The sequence below is a fragment of the Peromyscus eremicus genome, chromosome 8a (genome assembly GCF_949786415.1).
Source record: "Peromyscus eremicus chromosome 8a, PerEre_H2_v1, whole genome shotgun sequence".
Classification (NCBI taxonomy): Eukaryota; Metazoa; Chordata; class Mammalia; order Rodentia; family Cricetidae; genus Peromyscus; species Peromyscus eremicus.
In genome coordinates this window covers 80,871,791-80,891,566 of record NC_081423.1, presented here as the reverse complement: position 1 = coordinate 80,891,566, position 19,776 = coordinate 80,871,791, and the positions used below count along the sequence as shown (strand labels likewise).

Below are 19,776 nucleotides of genomic sequence, written 5' to 3'. Positions count from 1 at the left end.
TCTCTTCATCCTCTTCTTTCTCCCTCTTACACACATACACAAATCAAATATATATTTTAAAAAAAGAGTACAATTATTACATCAAACATGTAAGTCTACCAGTTCCTAATGAACCTAATAAACAAGAGAACAAGTAAATCAAATCTTCTCACTGGTCATTTTTTCAGGACAGTAGAAAAACCACCTCACTACTTTGAAAACTGAAAAACAAAATGAAATAACTAGCCTTTTGCAATACTGAAGATTAAACACAGGATTTACATACTATATTAGGCAGGCAAGTCATTGAGCTATATAGTCCCATTCCTAGCATTGTTTTTGGTTTTTGTGATAGTGACAACAAAAACCCACAGAATAGATGATCCAGCTTTCCCTAAAGAAACTGTTAAGGAAACAAATGAAAATCAAGAGAGATGGAAGGGGAATGTTAATTAAAAGACTTGAGCTAAGCTGGGCATAGTGATATATTTTTTTTTTTTTTTTCTCTGTGTAGCTTTGTGCCTCTCCTGGAACTCACTTGGTAGCCCAGGCTGGCCTTGAACTCACAGAGATCCGCCTGGCTCTGCCTCCCGAGTGCTGGGATTAAAGGCGTGCGCCACCACCGCCCGGCTGATATATGCTTCTTATCCCAGCTAACTGGGGGCTGTGACAGAAGCATTCCCAGATTCAGGAAAGACTGGGCCACTGAAGTAAGTTGCTAAGTGGTTTCTTTTTTTAAAAAAATAAAATTTATTTCTATCCATATTTATGTATGCGTGTAAGTGTGCATACACTTAGGAAGAAAGACAAATGGCTAATAAAGAGACAGAACAGTATATGCTAATGCTATGTGAGTTACAGACAAAACAAAAGGTTAAGAGTCTTACCCACAGCTCCAAACATCAATGGCTGGTGTATATCTTTCCTCTCCCAGCAGCAGTTCTGGAGGTCGATACCATAGAGTAATGACTTTGTTCGTGTAAGGGCGACTGAAATATAAAACCATCAGGTTGTAAATGTACAATGGCTTCTGATGGAAAATGTGTAACTAGACTTCTAGTCCAATTTGTGTTAACTTATTTCAGTGAAGGGCTGATTGAAGAATTCAGACAGTGTCTAAGATCTAGGTGCTGCATGGCATGGTGGCAAATGCCTATAATGCCAGCATCCACAAACATGTGGAAGACACTCAGACATAAATGTACACAAATATACATGACACACACAACTCAAATTTCAGTGGGATCTGATACCTTTTCAGTTAAGTGTGTGAAAGCAATACACACACACACACACACACACACACACACACACACACACACGATTAAAAGCAAAACCAGTCTCTTTTAAAAAATGAGGGGGCTGGAGATGGCTCTGTTCTTCCAAAGGTCCTGAGTTCAATACCCCAGCAACCACATGGTGGCTCACAACCATCTGTAATAAGATCTGGTGCCCTATTCTGGCCTGTAAGCAAACATGCAGACAGAGCAGTGTATACATAAAAAAAAAAAAAAAAAAAAGAAAACAGTGAAGGCTGGGCATGGTGGCCCACTCCTTTAATTCCAGCACTCTGCAGACAGAGTGCAGGTGTATTTCTCTGAGTTCAGGGCTAGCCTGATGAATTCTAGGAAATGAGTGTAACATAAAGAAACCCTGTCTCAAAAACAAACAAAAAACAAGCAAACAAACAAAATACATCTAGGTGGTAACAACATTCAAATATTTAAGGAGTTCTAAAAGTCACTGTAATTTGTAGAATTTTATAGTATCAGAAAATTAAAAGGTTTCCTCTCTAATCCCCACACTCAGTTTTACATTTTTTTTTTTTTTTTTTTTTTGAGATAACGCTCTTGCCATGCCAAAGTTAGCCTAGAATCTTTGGATACAAGTAAACTTTCCCACACGTAGTTTTGATGAATGCCTCACCTTTCTTCGGAGTTATAGAGCCGAGCAAGTCCAAAATCTGCTAGTTTGATTTGCCCACTGTAAAACAAACAAACAATTATTTACATAAGTAAAAGTAGTAGCTCTCAAACGACACTTGGAAACTTAAGTGCCCATTGAAGACCTTTAAAAAATAGTTTTAATGCCTGGAATTTCTAAAGATAAAGGTTACCCTCCCCAATTGAACCTCTCCTGACAAAGTTTGTAATGACATATGCTATTATTGCATTTTTTAAATTTGATTTCTAATTTTTTATTTTTGTTTTTACCATGGAGTCTACATACATTACACAGTTTGGTCTCCTGCTCCTAGACTTAAGCAATCACCTCACCTCAACCCTGTCAAGAACTGTGACTATACGTACGTATCTCCCACAATGGTTTTAATTATTTATTTTTTTATTATTTTTTATTTTAAGGCAGGAATTTACCACATAGCCCTGGCTGGCCTCAACCTCACTCTATAGACCATGCTGGCCTTGAATTTGGAGCTCCACCCTCTCTGCATCCTTATGCTGAGATTAAAGGTGTGCAACATCACACTTGGCCTTTAAATTTTTTTATTTTTTATTTATTTATTTATTTTTGGTTTTTCAGTCTCTCTGTGTAGCTTTGGGTCTTTCCTGGATCTCGCTCTGTAGACCAGGCTGGCCTCACACATACAGTTATCCGCCTGCCTCTGTCTCCCAGTGCTGGGAATTAAAGGTGTGTGCCACCACCAGCCAGCTTAAATATTTACTTTGTACTAGACATCTGTGTCTCCTACCTGCTAAAGTAATACCTAATGATAGAAAGGGAGAAAAAAAAGAAATGGTCTGTTCTAGACTAAGAGATAGTTAAGGATAGGTATGATGTCATATACCTCTAATCCTGGCATTAGAGGCAAGGGGTTCAAGGTTCATGGCCAGCTTGGGCCTCAGGGTGAGATCCTATCTCAAAGCACCAAAAATTGGAGAAATCAGCTGAGTGGCTGAGAACTTGCAAGCCTAAGGCCCTAAGTTTGATCCCTAACACCATATAAAAACAAACAAACAAACCAACAAAAAACTTTCCTATGCTTCATTCTCATAAATCATGAATCCAGTAACAGGTTTTCGTTCATGAATCTATACTCCCCCCCCCATAGTGCTGGAGACTAAACCCAGGGCCTCACACATACTTGGCAAGCACTCTGCAACCCCTACTTCTGAGCTCCTAAATCTGTATTTATTTTTCTTTTCTTTTCGAGATAGGGTCTCACTTGAAACCCAGGCAGGCCTAAGAACTCACCTGGGCTAGCCTTAAATTCACAGTAATCCTCCAATGCCAGCTTCCCAATTGCTGAAATTATTGGCACAAGCCATTACACCTGGCTCTGAATGTGCATTTCTAACAAGCCCACACACGATACCAATATAGCTGGTCGGAAAACCATAATTTGATAATCACTCCTTTCCTTATTGAGTCTACATGTTGTTATGGACTCCAGGCGGTCACCAAACAATAATCTTTATGCCTCTGCACTATCATATGCAGTTTGATACACATTCCTTTAAAGGAATCACAATCATCTCTGACTCTGCTTGGTAGTGTCTGTCTAATTTTACCACCACCTCCTCCTCTTCTTCTCCTTCTCTCTTCAACCTCCTCATCATCTCTTGCAGTACTAGGTATTAAACTCAGGTACACGTATCTGCTAAGTGCTGTACTGAACTACATTCCCAACCCTCAGTATACAGTGATGTCAAGGAATAATTTAAGAAAATTAAACACAAGGGGTTAGAGAGATGACTCAGAGGTTAAGAGCACTGGCTGTGCTTCCAGAGGTCCTGAGTTCTTCCCAGCAAGCACATAGTGGCTCACAAGCATCTATAGTGGGATCTGATGCCCTCTTCTGGCATAAAGTTGTACATGCAGACAGAACACTCATAGATAAATCTTAAATAAAATTGGGGCACTTACTTAAAAATTATTAACTACTCAGAATTTCAGAATTATTATTTATCTAAATTTAAGTAGTCTATTTTAATATATTTTATAGCACTGCTACCTCTGTAGAATGAAATGCTAACAAAAGTTTTTTGGAAGGAACTGACAGCATCTGAGGTACCTGATAGCTGAGGTAAGATAAAACTCTGATAGTAGGGGCTGGAGAAATGGCTCAGCAGTTAAGAGCACTGGCTGCTCTTCCAGAGGACAATTACAAGGACCCACATGGTGGCTCACAACTGTCTATGACTACAGTTCCAGGGGATCAGACATACTTACACAGGCATACACATAGGTAAAACACCAATGCACATACATAACTATATAATCAGATAGTAAAGAAAAGAGGTTATCCTAAGAGGTGCTCCCCAAAAGTATGAGCAAAAGGACAGAATATTAAAACAAGAAAAATAGTAGCAACAAAATTTTACATTAAATCAACCACTATCATTCATAGTAAAGAGTCTGGACATCTTTACCCACTTGCCCAAAATACTCCTTCTTTACTGTATGAAACAGGATCTCACTACGTGATCCAGTCTTGGCTTGAATTCATGATAATCCTCTAGCTTTAGGTTCCCAAATGTAGGGATTAAAAGCATGAGTCACTTTATCTGGCTTATAATATTTTAAAGTTTAATAATTTATAAGCAAATCCCAAGAAAAGAAAAAAAGTAAAAAAAAAAAAACTATCTTCTATCAAGAAAAACAGAGCTCCTCAAATTTCTTTTTTTTTTTTAGATTTTTTTATTTATTTATTATGTATACAGCATATATGACAGCAAGCCAGAAGAGGGCACCAGATCTCATTACAGATGGTTGTGAGCCACCATGTGGTTGCTGGGAATTGAACTCAGGACCTCTGGAAGAGCAGTCAGTGCTCTTAACCACTGAGCCATCTCTCCAGCCCTCCTCAAATTTCTTGACGATTGTTATTCTGAGGTCTCAACAGGACCCAAAACTCAAGGTACAAAGCAGAACTAAAAGTTAAATGGCAAGAACATATCTATGGAAATTATGCTGGCCTTTAACATCTCCAGCATTATTTGCTGCATAAATAACAGGTACTAAGAAAAGTATTTCTTCACTTGTTTGGTTATTTATTTAGTTCTTTCGTTTTTGTTTTCTGTTGAGACAGGGTTTTCTGTGTAGCCCTGGCTGTCCTAGAACTTGCTCTGTAGACCAGGCTGGCCTTGAACTCAGAGATCTGCCTACTCTGCTCCCCAGTGCTGGGATTAAAGGTTATTATTAGTCTTTACTTCCGTGTGTATGCCATGGGGTGTGTGCGTGCGTGTGTGTGTGCGTGTGTGTGTGTGTGTGTGTGTGTGTGTGTGTGTGTGTGTGTAGATCAGAGAACATCTTGCAGGAGGAGTCAGTTCACTCCTTCCTCCCTGTGAGTTCTGAGGACTGAACTATCATCATGCTTGACAAGAGCCATCTCACTGTCCCTTGTTTATTTCTTGTGATGCTGTGAACTGAACTTAGAACCCCATATATACTAAGCAAAAATTCTGATACTAAGCTATATTCCCAGAACATTTATTAATTATTTATTATACTAAAGACAGCTGAAGCTAGCCTGAAACTCTGATGTGGAAGTACTGCCAAATTTTGGCATATACAAAAGAACGAAAACCCTATTATTTTATATATTATATCCCAATGACAAGAAGAAATAGATACACATAGAAAGAGCAAAGAAAACTTTCTGAGACCATGATTTTAAAATGTCTTTTGAAATGAACTTCAAGTACTCAACAATTTTATTTCTTCCAAATTCAACGGTCTATCACATTATACTTCCTTTCCTTGATTGTGCTGCATATTTGCTTACCCCTCACTCCACTAATGTCACCTCTGACCTTTTACTTGGCAAACTTTCTTCTTAAGTGTTCTAATTTGGAATTTAAGATCTGTGACTGCTCCCTTTGTAAACATGACCACATTGCAGTTAAGTATTTTCCTTATTCCTATCTTGCTGGCCATTTCTCTTGGATTCTACTTATTTTATTATTCAGACAAGGTCTCATTATGTAGATCAACCTGCCTCTGCCACCAATGCCTGACTTAAAGATACTCTCCCCTTCCTCCACCCTCCAGTGCCAACTGTAATGGTACACACCTTTAATACCAACATCAGAGCAGAGGCAGATAGGCTGCTGTGAGTTCCAGGCCAGCCTAATCTATAACAGTGAGTTCCAGGCCAGCAGCTTACAAAGTAAGACTATCTCAACATAAGCATATAAATTACTTTTACATGTATGTGTGTGCCTGCATGAGTTTGCGCACACGGCATACATGCAAGAAAACTTGATCCCAGCACTTGACAGGCAGATCTCAGTGAGTTCCGGGACAGCAAGGACTGTTACACAGAGAAATCCTGTCTTGAAAAAACAAAAACAACAACATAAAAAAAATCCTCAGAGGTTAGAAAAGGGCAGTGGATGCCCTGGAATTAAGACTTGGCTGTTAGCTCTTCTGTGCATACTAGGAACCCAACCCTGGCTAGCCAAAAGCCGAAGTATTCTTAACCACTGAGCTATCTCTAGCCCTTATGGTATTTTTAACAGGTTTCCCTGCATTTAGTCTCTTACCACATACTATTAGTAGCCTTCTACAACAGAAAACCAGGTATCTCTAATACAGTAAGAGCTCAAGTTGAGTGTGGTAGTTTACATCTCAGGACTTGGAAGGCTGAAGCAGGAGGATCACTATGACTTAGAAGACACTCTAGGTTACAGAGTGAGACACTCATTCATTAAAAAAACTAAAATAACGAAAGATCCATGAATAATTGGTCTTTTTTATACTTATATAACAAATACAATGGAAACCAGCCTAGCTCTTCTCTCTCCATTGTAAATGGTTCTTTCCCCTATTGGTGACAACCTCTCACATTTTCTCCTGGCCATCTCATGCCACTCTTGAGACCAATATGGCCAGGAGACTTTCCAGCTTCCTTAAGAATGCCTGGAAAAAGGAGCCCGTGCTGGCAGTGTACATCACCTTGGAAGCTTCACTATAATTAGGCCCGCACTCAGCCCCTAACTTCTGTGGCACTCAATAAAAATATAAAAACCAACATCCTAGCCCAGAGGGGAGCACTGGTGAGAGACCTTTGAGTACACAGAACTAAGTGAGCAGGAGTAGAAACTTGACTGATCAAGTTGACTTGTGGCTCCCCACATCTCAATTAGTAACCATGACAGAGTTCAATTTAGTGTGAAATTCAGTATGACTCTGAGAAGTCAGGAACTGGGAAGGGGGATCTCACTAAAAAAAGATATAAAACACAACTATAACTATTACTTGCTCTGAGATAACCTCTCATGAAGAAGCGATGTCAACAGAAGAAAATACAATATTAAATGCCAAAAAGCCTTGAGCTGACAGCTATCATTAAATCTTCTTTCGTAGTACCTGGGATTGAGTTTAGGGTTATATTACTGATCCCAGCTATAGCCACAGCTATAATGCTATTTTACCCCTCATTAAAAATTGTTTTTTCAGTTCAAGGCCAGCCTGGTCTACAGACTTGAGTTCAAGGACAGACAGAGCTGTAACACAAAAAAACCCTGTCTTGAAACCCCAATAAACAAACAAACAAACAAATATATAAAGTTTGTTTTTTTCAGTTTGAGGCCAGGCTGGTCTACAGAGTTGAGTTTCAGGATCCCTCATTAAAAATAGTTTTTTCGCCATGCGGTGGTGGCGCACGCCTTTAATCCCAGCACTCAGGAGGCAGAGGCAGGCGGATCTCTGTGAATTCGAGGCCAGCCTGGACTACAGAGTTGAGTTCCAGGACAGACAGAGCTATAACACAGAAAAACCCTGTCTCGAAAATCCAATAAATAAATAAACAGATAGATAGACAGATAGATAGATTGACAGACAGACAGTAGGTAGATAGATAGATAAATAAATATAAATAAATAAATAAATTTGTTTTTTCAATCAGGTTGTGGTGGTGTATACCTTTAATCCTAACACTTGGTAGCAGAAGCAGAAGCCAGCCTGGTGTACAGAGTGAGTTTCAGGACAAAACAATTGTTTTGTCATAGAGGGTCTTACTATGTAGCCCTGGCTGGCCTGAAATGGCCTTGAACTCCTAAAGATAAAACCTGCCCCTGCCTCCCAAGGGTTAGCTACTATTATTAAAGGTGTTTACCAGAATCTTTTTTATTTTAGACAGTGTCTCACTGTGTAACTCTAGCTGTCCTGAAACTCACTATGTAGATCAGGCTGGTCTTGAACTCACAGAGATCCATCTGCCTCTGCCTCCTGAGTGTTGAGATTAAAGGCATGCACCACTATGCCCAGCAAGACAGTCTAATACTTACTGGGCAAACATGAATGCACACTTCTCCTGCTTAGCCTTCCAAGTAGCTGAGACTACAAATGAACTATGAATTGTGGATATAGAATTAATAGGAGATTTTTGAGTTGCAGAGATGGACAAGAAAAAAAACAAAAAACAAAAAACAAAACAAAACAAAACAAAACAAAAACAAAAACAAAAACCAACTTGTTTCAAAGTGTGTCTTACTAAATTGTCCAAGCTGGCATCAAACTCCTGACTCTCCCACTTTAACTTCCCAAGTAGCTGGGATTATAGGAATATACACACAGTTACAGTTTAAGAACTAATCTTTATACATTATGTTTGCCTCACAATAAAGGCATTAAAGCATAATTTTAAATACTGCTTTACACAGACACCTTGAACGGTAGATAAGAGTAACCTCCTTAGTAGGACATACAAGATCATAACCTGGTTCCCAGTAACAATCTGGCCCCGTCTTTCACCATAATTGCTTTACTTCTTGCTCTAGTATTGTTATGTTTCTAGTTTTATAATATAGACATAATACACTATTTTTTTTTTTTTCCGTTTTGAGATAAGGGTCTCAAAGTTTCAGGCTGGCCATAAAACTACTATGTGGTGCTACAATCAAACCCAGGTCTTGGTGCACACTGGCAAGTACTCTACCAATTGAGATATATCCCCATCCCTACTTTAAACCCTTCCTCCCTTAGTGCTGGTATTACAGGCATGTCACACTCCTTCATATGTATGTGTTTGTGTATAAGCAATGTCACAGACTTTGATTCTTCATTGTCAGTCTTTCTGATAAATTTCTATTTATTCCTCAAAGCTACATCTTTCCAGGTGATTCTAACTTAAACAAACAAACAAACAAACAAACAAACGTGGGTATGCTGTGGTGGTACATGCCTTTGATCCCAGCACTTGGGAGACTAAGAAAGAGAATCATAGTACAAAGCCACCTGAGCTACATACTGAGACCTTGTCTAAAACAAGTATCAAAAGATGCTTACTAAATTGAAAAATTAATAAAATTGCTTAGTTTTACTATTAAACTCAGCTGCACAGTGTGAACTATCAGGCTTTTTAGTGTTAAAATTTGGACAATCTCAGGTAATCCACCTTCTACCACAACCACTACCACTGTGTGTGTCTGTGTGTGTGTTGAGGCAAGGTCTTCCTCTAAAAGGAAGTAACTGACAGAGTCTCAAAAGCAGCTAAAGAGGCAAGAATGTTTCTTTCCACTAAAGAAGAATATTAAGAACCCAATATATATTTAAGTTTATTCTAAGTAACACCACTACTTATTGACTATATGGTATATTCTCTAGTAGATCAATACCCTAGAATCTTAGCAATTAAAAAATATTTGCAATCCTACTTTATTAATTCTAACATTAAATCGGGAAAGATGATAGAAGAGGGGAGGAGAGAGAGAGAGAGAGAGAGAGAGAACAATAAATGAACACATTCAACATGTATGACAAGAAAAAATTATCTAGACAAAACCCAAAAGAAAGGGAAAAAGTGATTAGCCTTAATTGGTTACTATGTTACCTGTTATTCAGCAAAATGTTAGAACATTTAATATCCCGATGGAGGAAATTCTTTTTGTGACAGTAATCCAATCCTTCCATTAGTTGTTTCATGAATGACTTGATATGGTCCTCAGAAAAGTGCACCAAACCTGATTCTAGCAGTCCCATTAAGTCATGGTCCATATATTCAAATACAAGGTAAAAGGCACCTACATAACATGGAAAAAAAAATATTGAAATAACAATCCTCAAATTTGAATATCACTGAAGTTAACATAGTCTCTCTGGAACAACCACTTAATTTTATAGATGAAGGACCTAAAAATTAGACTAATAAAATAACTTACCAAGGATAAATAATACTACTGGAATAAATAATCATTTACTTATTTATTTATATTATAATTTATAATAAATAAGTAATAAATTAATAAATCTTGATTCCTATACTACCTGTAGGTGGACTATTTACGTTTTAAGAGAACGCCGCTGGGCAGTGGTGTCACATGCCTTTAATCCCAGCACTCTGGGAGGCGGAGGCAGAGGCAGGAGGATCACTGTGAGTTCGAGGCCAGCCTGATCTACAAAGTGAGTTCTAGGATAGGCTCTAAAGCTACACAGCGAAACTCTTATCTCGAGAGAGAAAAAAAAAAAAAGAAAAGAAAAAAGTAAGAAGCACACTAGTAACAGTAAAGAATTTGGAATTTATACCAGTATTATAACATGGAATACTAGTCCTACGGGCTAAGGATATAGCTCACTTGGGAGAGTGCTTGCCAAGCATGCATAAAACCCTGGGTTTGTATTATGTTTTTGTTTTGAGACAGGGCTTCACAATGTGGCCATGGCTGGCTTGGAAACTACCATGTAGATATGTAGACAAGGCTAGCTCCGAAACTCAAGTGCTCAGATTAAAGGCACACACCACAATGCCTAGCAAAATCTTAGGATTGAGCCCAACCCCTAGCACCACGAAACCATGTGTGGTAAAGAAATTAAAGGCGCCGGGCGGTGGTGGCGCACGCCTTTAATCCCAGCACTCGGGAGGCAGAGCCAGGTGGATCTCTGTGAGTTCGAGGCCAGCCTGGACTACCAAGTGAGTCCCAGGAAAGGCGCAAAGCTACACAGAGAAACCCTGTCTCGAAAAACCAAAAAAAAAAAAAAAAAGAAAAGAAAAAGAAAAGAAATTAAAGGCTATCCCTAGCTAAACAAAGTTATAGAGCAGCCTGGGCTTTTTGGAAACCTATCAAAACAAAACCTTCCAGGTTTTCACTACTAATTTTTGTGTTCACTAGTAGCATGAAAACAAAAAATCTGAGGCTGGAGAGATGACTCAGAGATTAAGAGCACTGGTTGCTCTTCCAGCATTCCTGAGTTCAATTCCCACAACCACATGGTGGCTCACAACCATCTATAATGAGATCTGGTGTCCTCTTCTGAAGCACAGGCATACATGCAGGCAGAACACAGTGTACATATTAATCTTTTAAAAAATAAATAAAAAAATCCAACCCAGGGTCTCAAGTACTAGGCAAGTGCTGTATAACTTGGCTACATCTCCAGTAAAAGGCAGAAATTCTTTATAATATAGAGGATAGACTTCAAGAACTCTCTCACATTTCCCAAACGGTATGCATTTATTTTTTAAAGGGGATAGAACATGTGTGCATGCACAGTATGTACACAAAGATACTCTGACTCATATGTACTCATGGTGTGTGAAGGCTAAAGGCTAACTCTCGATTACTGTCTTCTTTTATCATTCTCCACCCTATTTTTTTAAGATAGTCTCACAATAAACTTAAGAGTTACTGTTTTGGCTAGAAAGACTGGGCAGTCTTTGCCTTACACAGTGCAGGATCACAGACATGCAATGACATGCTCATCTTTTACTTGGGAACTTGGGTCCTTGTGATTGCATGACAAGCACTTTACCCACTGAGACAGCTCCTCAACCCCTTCACATTTCTTTTTTCCTTTTTTTTTTTTTTTTTTTGTGGGAGGTGGGTGAATGGGTAAGGAGAGAGGACAGAATGGAGACACAAGCATTCTCAGTTTCCCTAAAATTTTCAAATAGTTCACAGTTACATTAAAGCAAGATAGCATAAAAGGAGTATCTTGGAGAAGACTAATCTAAAACCTGGTAATGTAAGAAAAATACTTATGGGATGAGAGACAATGCAGAACACTGGTTACTACACCACAGGACCAGGAATTCAGATCCAAGACTCACATTGCCAATTACAAGCATCTGTGATTTTTCTTAGAAAAAGCTGGAGACAAGGCTGAGCTGTTGAGTGCTGTTTTTTTTAATTATATGTATCTATGTGATGGTATGTACAACTGATTAAAAGTGTGCCTGAGGGCCAGAAAAGGGTGTCAGATTACCCTGGAGCTGGAGTTACTGGTGGTTTTTGTAAACTGCCTAATCTCTACAAGACAAGTATTCACTCTCCTGTCCCTGGAAAACAATTTTTAAAAGGATGTGTTAACCAGGCATGCTGGCTCATACTTGTAATTACCAAAACTCAAGACATTGAGACAGGAAGTTTGACAACGGCTACAAGTTGGCCTGGACTACAATGTGAGACCTTGTCTCAAAATTAAACAAACAAAAGGATAAAAACTGACTCTGGGGAATGCATTCTAAAAAATACATTATTAGAGCACTGTGGTGGTGGTGCACACCTTTAGTCCCAGCACTGGGAGGCAGAGGCAGGTGGATCTCTGAGTTTGAGACCAGCCTGGTCTACAGAGCGAGTTACAGGACAGCCAAGGCTATTACACAGGGAAAGCCTGTGTCAAAAAAAAAAAAAGAAAAAAGCTGTTTCACAATTTTTTAACAGCACAGACTATAGTTAGACAAACATAAATGACGTTGTTCATTCTATACCTGTGATAGCAGTCGTACACAAACACTTAGTTGTACAGTGCATGACTAGGTTCAATGTCGGGCAACGTATGATAGCAGTTATACACATACATGCACATATATACACATACACCGTGTATTACTAGGTTCAATGTTAGGGAACATTTGCTGGGATGGGTTCAAATTAAGCCTATATAAATTTTTACTATGTTTCTTAAAATCAATCTAAAACTACTATGAAAATCCTTTGACTAAACAAGTCTAAGATGCTATCTTGTAATTCACTGATATAGAATGTTTAGTGGGCTAGAGAGATGGCTTAGCTGTCACCAGCACTGGTTGCTCTGGGAGAGAGTCCAGGTTTCATTCCCAGAACCCTCATGTCGGTAACCCCAAGTCCAGGGGACCTGATGCCTTCTTCTGCTCTCTGTGGGCACCATGAATACACACGGTACACAGACACACGTGTAGAAAAAACACCCACACACACAAAATAAAAATAAATCTTTTTTCTTTAATGCATTTTTTTGTTTGGTTGGTTTTTGAAACAGAGTTTCTCTGTATAGCCCTGGTTGTCCTGGAAATTCACTCTGTAGACCAGGCTGGCCTCAAACTCACATAGATCCATTTGCCTCTGCCTCTTAGGTGCTGACATTAAAGGCAAGCACCACCTGGCCTAAAATTGTGTATTTTATTAATCAACACTGTTTTAGCAAAAACAAACAAAAAACACTTAAAAAAAGATTAAGTCTTTATATATTAGCCTATGTTGGACTCAAACCTATTATGTAGACTAAGCTGGCCTTGAACTTATAATACTCGGCTCAGCCTCCAGTTGTGACCATAGTAATATAACATTATACCCAGCTTAATCTGTTAATATATATTTTAGGTCAACTGCAGGTGGTATTCACTTTGTCTTTTTCTTGTTAATTATTTGTGTGTGTGTGTGTGTGTGTGTGTGTGTGTGTGTGAAGAAAACTAAGAGTTGGCTCTCTAATGTCACCTGTGGGATAGAGGATATCAATCTTGAAAGCACCTACACCTGCTGAACCATCTGGACAGCCCCACCTTTTTTTGGGGACAGGGTCTCTCACTTTACTTAACTCTAGTTCTAGGCCCTCCACCAGCATGGGATGTATATAATGCAGACATGCATTCAGGCAAAACACTCACACACACAACAAAAAAAATGAAAGTAAAACAAATTTACAAAAATAAGCAAGACTAGGCCAGGCATGATGGCGCACACCTTTAATCCCAGTACTTGGAGGCAGAGGCAGGTGGATCTCGGTGAGTTTGAGGCCAGCCTGGTCTACAAAGAGAGTTCCAGGACAGGGATACCCTGTCTCGAAAAATCAAAAGGGGGGGGACAACAAGACTGGGGGGATGGAGAAATGTTGTGCTTAAGAGCACCTGTTTCTCTTGCAGGAGACCTGAGTTCAATTTCCAGCACCCACATGGTAGCTCACAACCACTTATACCTTCAGTTCCAGGGGATCTGAAAACACTTCTGACCTCTATGGCCACTGCACACATGTGATGCTCACATATACATGCAAACACTTGTACACATAAATTAAATAAATAAATCTTAGAAAAAAAGAAAGAAAAGTTAAGACTGAGGCCAACCTGTCAAAAAAATTCACACAAGCAGAACTACACATAGTAGAACATCACTTTAATCCCAGTGCTTGGAAGATAGAAGCAAGAGGGTAACGAGTTCAATGTCATCTGTAGCTATACAGCAAGCTTGAGGCTGGCCTGGCTACCTGACACAATATCCTAAAAAGTTCACTCAGGTAAACAAGCTAAGAAAGGAAAAATAAAATGGTGTGGTAGTATACACCTACAATATTATTTGTCAGGCTGCTGGGCAAAGAAGTTTACAAGAAATTGGAGACCAGCTGGACTACATAATAAGACCCTGTCTCAAAAAAATAAAATAGGAGCTGAAGGGATAGTCAAGCATTTAAGACCACATAATGCTCTTGCAGAGGACCTGAGTTTGGTTCCCAGGAACTACAATGGGTAGCTTACAACCACGGGCAACTCCAGCTCCAGGAGATCCAGCCTGGTCTACATAGCAAGTTCCAAAACAGAGAGGACTACAAGGGGGAGGAGGGGGGAAAGGAGGGGGAGGGAGGGAAGAGAGAGGAGAGACCTTGTCCTATAAAAGTAAATAAATAAATATAAAAGAGAAGCTGTACGTTGCAGTAAATAAACAGTACATGTAGCTCTCTTGCAATGGATCTTTGTTTAAGGCTCAGAACCCACCCGGCTGCATACAAACAACTCTAGTGTCAGGACATCTAGTGCCTCTTCTGGCCTCCATGCACGCAAAAACATTTATACACATAAAAACATACTTGGGAGTCAGAGGCAGGCAGAGATCTGAGTTCAAGTTTGAGGACAGCCTAGTGTACACAGAGATTTCCAGAGGAGCCAGGGCTACAAGGAGACTTTGTCTCAGAAAATAAAATGAAATAAATGCTGGGCATGATGGCGTATGCCTTTAATCCCAGAACTCAGGAGGCAGACACAGGCAGATTTCTGAGTTCAAGGCCAGCCTGGTCTACAGAAATCCAGAGTAGTCAGTACTATGTAGAACCCTGCCCACCCCCATCCCTAACCCCTCAAAAAGAAAAAAATATATATAACATATATTATATATATATAAAATATATATAAAGTTCATATAAATGGAGATGGAAAGTTAATAGCAGTTATTGTTCTTGCAGAAACACATGTGCTTGCATATAAAAACCTCATCACATGAAATTAAAGAAACAGAAACTTCTGCTATTACCTTTGTCTTTCTTGAAATCTAGTGCATCTTGTTTGTCTGTGACAATCTCCTTCATGTTAACAACACTTCGATGGACTAACTGACGAAGGATTTTGATCTCCCTGATGGCTGTGATTGGGAAGCCCTCTTTCTCATTGTCTAGCCGAACCTTCTTCAGAGCTACTAGTTCTCCTGCAAAAACACACGCAAACTGTCACAATAATGAACTCAAAGTTCTTTTTGAGCTGTTTTCTTTGTCATTAATCCTTGAATGACAACAATGTTTATTTGTAATTTGCCTTTATTGGTACCATATATATTCTAGAGATAATTTAAACTACACAGGAGGATGGGCAAAGGTTACACACAAATATTATGCTTTCTATGTAAAGGATTTGCTCCCAGGAGGTCCTGGAGCAGACACTAAGGGTTGACAAAACTATTCTTTTGGAATATTTAATCTACTTAATAATTAAGAAAACAAATTAGAACCTAAAACTCATTTTTCTAAATCTATTTAAAATATTAGTAATTGTTAAATTTTTACGCTTCTGACATCAAAAATTTATGCAAATACTTACCTGTGTCTTTGTCCTTGGCTTTATATACTTGGCCATAGGTTCCTTCTCCAATAATCCCAATAATGTCAAACTTATCCACACATCGCTTTCCCCAATCACTTTCTGTTTGTCTTCTTTCTCCATAACGAGGACAACAAATTCTAGAAAGAAAACCAGTAAAAACCGTTACTTTTTGCCATTAAGTGACTGCCTTTTTATAAAATTTTTGTTGAAATGACAGAAATGAAATGAAATAATAAACTGTCAGTGATTATAATGGAATTCTGGCTTCAAAAGATACAAGGTAGTGGCAGGACATGTGAGTTTTCACTAAATACATGGATTGCTTTTCCAAAAAAATGTGGTTAGGACTGGCATGGTGGTGTCAACTTTTTTTTTTTTTCTTGAGACAGGATCTCACTATGTAGCTAGGTCCCTGGCTATCCTGGAACTCACACTATAGACCAGGCTGGCCTTAAAGGATCAACCTGCCTCTACCTCCCAAGTGCTGGGATTAAAGCATGCAATTTCTCTGAGTTCTAGGCCAACCAGGGATACATAGTAAGACCCTGTCTCAACAACAACAAAAATGTTAGCTATGTATTATGCTTGGTGGTTTGAATGAGAACTATTCCCATAGGCTCATACAGAAGAATTCTTGATAGGGTTAGAAAGATTAGGAAGGGTAGCCTTTTTGAAAGAAGTGTGTACTGGAGATGGGCTTTGAGGTTTCAAAAGCCCAAGCCAGGCCCAGTGTTGCTCCCACTATCTGCCTATGGATCAGGATGTAGCTCTCAGGATAGTGCTTGCATGCCACCACGCTCCCAAACATGGTAATAGACTAAATGTCTGAAATTGGAAGGAAGCCCCCAATTAAATGGTTTCTTTCACAAGAGTTGCCTCGGCCAAAGTGTCTCCTCACAGCCATAAAACAGTAACTAAGATAGCTATCCGTAGGAACAGATAAGCATCCTTGCAAAGACGACTATTTTCTCATAAAATTGAAATAAAAGATATATTTGTTGGCTCTCACATCTATGAGTTGTGGAAGATATATAAATTTTAGATTTAAAACAAAAGAGAAACTTTTTAATTAAAAAGAGATCCCTAAACTAGGCGGTGGTGGCACACGCCTTTAATCCCAGCATTTGGGAGGCAGAGTTAGGCAGATCTCTGTGAGTTCATGCCAGCTTAGTCTACACAGTAAGTTCTGGGATAGCCAGGGCTACACAGAGAAACCCTGCCTAGAAAAACCAAAAAGAAAAGAGAGAAAATTAAAAAAAAAGAAAGAAAGACCCCTAAGGCGTTGGTGAAATGGCTCAGCAGTTAAGAGGCATGGACCAGGGTTCAATTCCTAGCACCTACATGATGGCTTATAACTGACTATAACTGCAGTCCCAGGAGATCCAGCACACTCTTTGGCCTCCTGGAGTACAAGGCATGTATTTAAGGCACAGAAAACACATAAAGAAAAACACTCATATACATAAAGTATAAAAATTATACATCTCTGGAAATCTTACTTTGGTCTCTTTTTATATGGTTGTTGAGGAGGTGTAATCGCCTTTGGCTCTGGAGAATCTGGGGGAGATGGATCTCCACCTGGTAGCTCAGGAGGAAGAGGCAAGTCTGTGAGTAAGTGGCGAGTCCTCTGCTCCTTCTCTTTCTTTGCAGGCTTTGACGGAAGCATTTCTTTTGGACTAAATAGAGATGAAAGGATAAGAAGATTACTCAGAGACTATGCTAATAAAGCTTTAAAAGAATATTATAATGCCCAACTATTAAAAAGATTAAGATTTTACTTATGGGAGCTAGAGAGATGGCTCAGTGGCTAAGAGCACTGGTGGCTCTTTCAGAGGGCTGTTGTTCAATTTCCAGCACCCACATGACAGCTCACAACTGTCTGTAATTCCAGTCCCAAGGAATGCCATGTCCTCTTTTCACTTCTGTGGGAACCAGACACACACGGTGCACATACATAAATGTAGGTAAAACATTCATACCCATAACAATAAACCTAAAAAAAGGAGACTAAAAAGTTAGAACTTAGTGAAGTATATTACTTACCTCCTGAATAATATAACCAATTTTTAAATAACATGATTTGGTGTTTACATTTTATCAAATATTAAAATAAAGTAAGCATTGTGAATATGGCTACTTCCTAATGTGTACAAATTTTGGGGAAATATGCTTAACATTAATATTTGATGTATACTTTTATAAAAAAACTTTTAATTCAGTTTTTTTTTTGAGACAGGGTTTTCTGTGTAGCTTTGCGCCTTTCCTTTTCTGTAGACCAGGCTGGCCTCGAACTCACAAAGATCTGCCTGCCTCTGCCTCCCGAGTGCTGGGATTAAAGGTGAGCATCACCACCACCCCGCTTTAATTCAATTTTTTAAGGATTATTTATGTGTACAGTGTTCTGCCTGCATGTATGCCTGTGGGCCAGAAGAGGGCGCCAGATCTCATTACAGATGGTTGTGAGCCACAATGTGGTTGCTAGGAATTGAACTCAGGACCTCTGGAAGAACAGTCAGTGCTCTTAACCTCTGAGCCATCTCTCCAGCCCAGTGATAAAATTCTTGCCTAGCAAGTGTCAGACTCCAAGTTAAATACCCAATACCTGGTGAGGAAGGGGAAGGATCTAAACTTGGTAAGGTGTAGGCAGGAGAATCAGAAATTAAAAGAGGCCAGCTTCAACTACATAGCAAGTTCTTTTTGTTTTGCTTTGTTTTTGTTTTTGGCTTTTGAAAGACACAGTGTCTTTGTGTAACCACCACAGCTGTCCTGGAAATCTCTCTGTAGACCAGACTGGCCTCAAACTCAGAGATCCACCTGTTGATGCCTCCTGAGTGCTGGGATTAAAGGTGTGCCAACACTGCATAGCTTACACAGCCAAGTTTTTTTTTTTTTTTTTTTTTTTTTGGTTTTTCGAGGCAGGGTTTCTCTGTGTAGCTTTGCGCCTCTCCTGGAACTCACTTGGTAGCCCAGGCTGGCCTCGAACTCACAGAGATCCACCTGGCTCTGCCTCCCGAGTGCTGGGATTAAAGGCATGCGCCACCACCGCCCGGTCACAGCCAAGTTTTTAAGACCAGCAACTATATGCAATTCTGTTTCAATACTTAAAACAATACAAAAACTCTATTTAATGGCACTCCTGAAATTGCAAATTTTTGAGATGAAATAAAATATACAAAGCAAGTTCTAAAAGTCACAATGTATGACTGAAACTCATACAATTTATGAAACTTACTGTTTAACAAAAGACAATTTTCTCTAACAAAAGATTTAAATGAAAGAAGTCAACAATTTAAAAATACTTGATTACTAAGGACTTAAAAAGAACTTAGGAAAAGGAAGTACTATATGAAAGTGTTTTACAGCTAATTTGACACAAAACTACTGAAAAATATACATAAGAACTTTAGTTATTTGGGAACCAAATTCACTCATTTTTGACTACACAAATAAGAACTCTCAAACTAAAAAGGTAAAAAAGTTCAAGCAGCAATTTCAGACTTATTAAGGCCCTGATAGGACTCACATAACCAGCAAATTATACTAGTCAGTATGGAAAAACCTAAAGACAGCTTCCTAGGAATCAAAAAACTACTCAAATTTGGGGATCTTTATCTTTTTTTTTTTTTTTTTTTTTTTTTTTTTTTTTTTTTTGAGACAAGGTTTCACTATGTATTTCTGGCTGGCCTTGAACTCCAAGGAATCTCTTACATTAGCCTCCTCTGTACTGGGATTATAGATATGTGCTATAAATCCAAATTTGAAAAAGATTTATTTTA

General features: G+C 38.9%; 1 protein-coding gene across 8 annotated transcripts in view; it reads right to left on the bottom strand.

Annotated features, from left to right (window-relative positions):
* Cdk12 (cyclin dependent kinase 12) overlaps window positions 1-19,776 on the bottom strand; it is a 78,307-nt gene that overhangs the window by 42,624 nt on the left and 15,907 nt on the right. For all 8 annotated transcript variants that reach the window (XM_059271675.1, XM_059271677.1, XM_059271676.1 and 5 more), the window contains exons 3-8: window positions 17,500-17,676; window positions 15,998-16,137; window positions 15,438-15,608; window positions 9,776-9,965; window positions 1,906-1,962; window positions 867-968 (exon numbers count right to left, since the gene is read on the bottom strand). In XM_059271675.1, coding sequence (XP_059127658.1) covers window positions 867-968; window positions 1,906-1,962; window positions 9,776-9,965; window positions 15,438-15,608; window positions 15,998-16,137; window positions 17,500-17,676 — 837 coding nt within the window. The remainder of the gene's footprint in view (window positions 1-866; window positions 969-1,905; window positions 1,963-9,775; window positions 9,966-15,437; window positions 15,609-15,997; window positions 16,138-17,499; window positions 17,677-19,776) is intronic.